General features: G+C 50.5%; 1 protein-coding gene across 1 annotated transcript in view; it reads left to right on the top strand.

Annotated features, from left to right (window-relative positions):
- The window catches only part of EMILIN2 (elastin microfibril interfacer 2), a 25,417-nt gene that overhangs the window by 18,923 nt on the left and 1,910 nt on the right, over positions 1 to 4,584 (top strand). The window contains exons 4-6 of the mRNA XM_012725759.1: positions 2,275 to 2,640; positions 3,529 to 3,561; positions 3,981 to 4,109. Of these exons, the coding sequence (XP_012581213.1) occupies positions 2,275 to 2,640; positions 3,529 to 3,561; positions 3,981 to 4,109 (528 nt within the window). The remainder of the gene's footprint in view (positions 1 to 2,274; positions 2,641 to 3,528; positions 3,562 to 3,980; positions 4,110 to 4,584) is intronic.

The following is a 4,584-nucleotide window of genomic DNA, read 5'->3' as shown; positions in this document are numbered from 1 at the left end:
AAGGAATAGGCCCAGCACGTTTGGACCACAAAAGGAAAAAACAGGTCCTCACTGAGTATCTTCCACAACTATTTTGTGTAAATAAGCAAAATAAACTGTGAAGCATATAATAAAAACCAGCTGTCTACACCCCACCCCTCCCCAGCGCTGACTCCCCAAAGGCCTACATGCAACTCAGCTGTTTGATTCCTGTTACTTGCCTTCATGTTTCTAACTTGATTAGCTTTAAATATCTGTGTATAGCTTACTTAAATATTATTTATCACTACAGATATTGGCTTCTAATTCCCGAGCTATACCACACTAAGCCAGTCATCAGTATTTGTTATTTGAGGTAACAGCTCTGATTATTGCTATTTTACTTCTTTCTGAAATTGTGGGGTTACATTATTTAACTTCTGTCTACCATCCTTTCACTACAATTTTCTACATCTGATCATTTGTTGGTTTCATTTTTTTCCTAAATGAGTGACCTCTCTTATGAGTCCTCTCTTCCTGATCCAATGTGGACTGGTTATTCTCTAGACTTGGATAAAGCTTCCAATGTGAAACTCCCTTAAAAGAAGTCCTTGAGCTATTGCCTAAGGCCCTTTACTATTTTGCTTCTCTCCTTCACTCCCTTGTCTAAGAGCACTTTCAGTTCCTTTTTAAGACGGAGCGTTGGAGGGATATTTTGCCTGGGTATATAGAATTCTCAGTTTAATGACATTTCCTAGAAATTCAAAGGCATCTTTCTCTTCTAGTGTCTGGCAGTATTAAGAAGGCTGGTTTTTCTTTCTGGCTTGTAATTCACAAAAAAAAATTGTGGTTTGTGAGATCTTTATCTGCAGTGTCCTAAATATGTCTTGATTTGGACCTTTTACTCAATAATTATGTTGGAATTATTTTCTTCAGTTTTGGGAAAAATGTGTTGTTAGAGTTTCTCCTTACCACATCATCCCTTCCTATGCCCAGTTTTTCTGATCTTTTCTGGAAAGACTTCTGGATTGACCCTCCACTATTTTATCCTGTTAAATCTTTTAAAAGATTCCCTTAATTTTGCCTACCAACTCTTCCAGTGAACCTTCTTATGTTTTTGAAATAGCATCTATCCTTACATCTTGGGTGCAGTGTCTTTTACTCTGAGGGCATGTTTACTTCCTTTAGGGTTCAGTGCATGGAATACTTGTTTTATGCCTATTAGAGGCTGTCCTCTCATATCAGGTGGTGTTGACTGGGTCACATTTAAAGGTGGGGCACTTGCTTTATGCCTGTGGGCTTTAATTCAGGGTTAATCTAAAGAATCCTCTTCTCTCACATCTGAGTTAGTTAATCAAGTATCCTGGGAACAGAGAAGGGTAGTGGCTAAGAGCTTCCCATTTTCAGTTTCAGACTGACCTGTTTTAGACTTTCACTTTCAGCAGTCAGACATAATTCCCTCATAAAGCCTTGTCATAAAGGGCTTTTGGAGAAATGACTGTTGAGGCAGGAGCAAGCGGGTAGCATGGAATTGCTGTCACAATAACTTTACTGAGTTTTTAAAAGATTTTATTTTTACATAAAGAACTGGGGTGTAGGCCAGAGGTGCAGGGTAGGGGTTAATGAAATCACCAGAGACAAAGTGGGGAGTAGCACAGGCAGATCTGCTCCACAGTCTAGGGCAGTTCCTTGGCTGTGGATTTAATTTGGGGCCTAGTACTGAGGCTTAACCCCTATTCCACGAGGGAGGGCCCAACACTGAGTTTTAAGACAAAACCAGACCCTGGGTCAAAATGCAGTCACTGACTTTGCCTGGTCATTTTGGAACTGAATATTGCAGGCCCTAACCAGAGAGATGGATGAGGTTTGGGTGTTGAAGGTGGCTCATTGACAAGTCTTGGTTATATTTAGATGCATTATGGGTCCTGTAAGGCTGGTTCCAGGAACATTCAAAGGAAAGGGTGTGTTCCTGAGGAACATGGAAATTGCTGAGCCTGTGCTCCCCAACACCTGCCTGGATCACTGTGGCATCTGTGCCCACAGACCCTCAGCTGTCCACTGACCTGAGACTGGCTTGTTGGAGAGAATACAAGGTCATCTGTGGGAAGCAGGGCCTTTCCAGTAATTCTTGAGTTGTCTGATAGCAAGCCCTGGAATCCAGGAGAGAGGCGGCAGAGGCTCCTGCTAGGAGCTGAGGGCAGTTCCCCACAGGCCAGGTATCCTCACACTGTGAGTGCCGCTTGTGTTCCCAGGGACAGTCCCCAAGCACAGGCCTTCACAAAGTTTTTAACATTGTTCTCCTTTCCAAATCCTTAGCCGAGGAGCCCTCAGAAGCACCGGAGTCACCGCCCCAAGGGAAGGAGTCCGAAAGTCCTCCACAACCAGTGTTGCCAGAGGCCCCTACTGAGCCATCTCGGCCCAAGATGACCCCGCTACCGAGCAGTCCTCTGCTTCCCAAGGACCAAGGACAGCCCAAGCGACCGCTGCAGCCGCCGCTGCCAGCACGACCAGGCTGGGCTGGGCTGCCCTTCCTGCCGGGCTCCACCGGGGTCATTATGGAGACTGGAGAAGCCGGTCCTCCAGGGAGGATGGGCATGTCGGGAAGAGGCCTGCCCCAGGGGGTGGATGGCCAGACAGGGCAGGGGCCCATCCCCAGCGCCGAGGGCTACGCTGGAGCACCAGGTAGGAAACCACATTCGAGGGGTAGCCTGGCTCTGCTGTAGCCCTTGTGGGCCAGTGTCCACCTTCAGGGGCACAAGGTCCAAAAATCTCCCATAAGTGTGAACTCATGCTAATCAGGCACCCAGAGGCTGGGGTACCCAGGAAATTAGAAATGGACAAGAATCTGGGAAACTAAACATGTACCAGGAGCTCGCACAGCAGAAAAACAAGCTGCACTGGGAGCTTCCTAACATCAAGGCTGGTTCCTCCACTGCAGTGTGGGGATAACAGGACCTTAGGGAGTTGCTATGATTGAGAAAAGCCTAAAGAAAGTCCTGGTGAGCTGGTAAAGTCAGCTCCCAGGTGGTGTGGGACAGTGCAGTGCTGAAGGTGGGGAGGAGGGAGAGACCCACAGAGCACCAGAACCTGAACCAGGTGCTGGCTTGGCACGGACACGCGTGCCCTGAGTTCATACAAACAGTCCGAGCCCCACTGGACTTTTTGCTAGCAGCACTTGGTCACCAGCAGGCATCACCTGGGGTAGAGACCATCCCGGAGCACCAGGGCTGCTGGGAAGGACGTACCCTTCCCCCAGCGGGCTGTGCAGGCTTTGCTCCTGTTCGCGGAGCCCTGCACCCATGGCTGTCTCCAGGGCAGAGATTGGGTCCCTGAAGCTCCAACAGCCCATCTTCCCCTCCTTTCTCCCAGCCAGTTCACCCTAAGGGAGAGCAGGCTAGTGAGGAGGCAGGCCCTGGGGGTGCAGTTGGACTTGCTTCTAGGAGGTTACTTGGATGGGGTTCCCTCGCGATACCTTGGGCTCTTAAAGATTGGGAGGAGCAGGGAGAAAAGGGATGAGAACCAGGTGCTGTTTAGCTTTGGCCTGACATTTCCTCCCATTTGATCTTTCAGGATACCCCAAGTCGCCTCCTGCGGCCTCCCCAGGTAGGTCTGCTAAGACACCAGGCGCAAGCAGCAAGGCTGCTTCTGCTTGCAGCTGCCTCCCTCCGGGCTGTTAGGGGTTGGCCCATTCTCCACTCCTTTCTCTCCTACCAGTCCTGGGGCTGGGCCTCTGCAAACCCCAAGGTGTGTTCCTCAGGGGATCACCAGATTCCCAGGGCTCAGATTTTATTTAACAAGCAGCTCCCTACCTTGTTCCATTATCCACTTCTCCCTGCATGTGTGTACACCGGTAGGCAGAGCTGCCATACAACTGCTCTGTGCCCATCCCACTGCCCAGTCTAGCCCCAGGCATGAAGACGTGGGGAGCAGATATCCCTGCAGCACACACAGACCTCAGCTTTCCAGGCCCCAACTCTTGCCCCAGGAGTCTTGTGGTCACCTGGCTCCTCTCTCTGCTCCAGGGCTTCCGGTGCCTTCTGTGGTGTCTTTCTCTGCGGGGCTGACCCAGAAGCCTTTTCCCAGTGAGGCGGGAGTCGTCCTCTTTAACAAAGTGCTGGTCAACGATGGGAACGTGTACAACCCTGATACTGGTGAGTGTGGGTGGGCCCTGTGCTCCAGCTGGCTGCAGGCTAGGCGGAACGCCCAGGCCCTGGGGCACACTGAGGAGAGCTGGCCAGTCACCCTTCCCCATTTTATAGGGACTGCAGGAAGTGGTTTCCAGCTTGCAGGATGGATGTGAGTGTGCAAGTTTTCTAGTCATGAGGTCAGCACCGCCGTGAGGTCTGGCAGCTGGAGCTGCTGTCTGCCCCTCTCCCACAGTATCTGACCAATTATCGTTAACACTTGGGACAAGGCCATCCATGTACCACCTCCTTCCAAAGTTCCTGGTTTAGGAAGAACCGAACCGGTTAAGTAGATGCCCATCAAGGGCAGTGAGGATGGGTGTGACCCCCAGTGCCTGTGGAGCAAGGTTCCTCCTTCCCACCAGCTAGACATGGCACTTCCTTTTGTCCAAAAGGGAAGGCTGGTACCCCTTGGCCTACCCACAGCCCCCCCCCCCCCCCC

Source organism: Condylura cristata, unplaced genomic scaffold, assembly GCF_000260355.1.
Source record: "Condylura cristata isolate star-nosed mole 26May11 unplaced genomic scaffold, ConCri1.0 scaffold00016, whole genome shotgun sequence".
NCBI classification, from domain to species: domain Eukaryota; kingdom Metazoa; phylum Chordata; class Mammalia; order Eulipotyphla; family Talpidae; genus Condylura; species Condylura cristata.
This window is presented reverse-complemented; position numbering and strand designations above follow the sequence as displayed.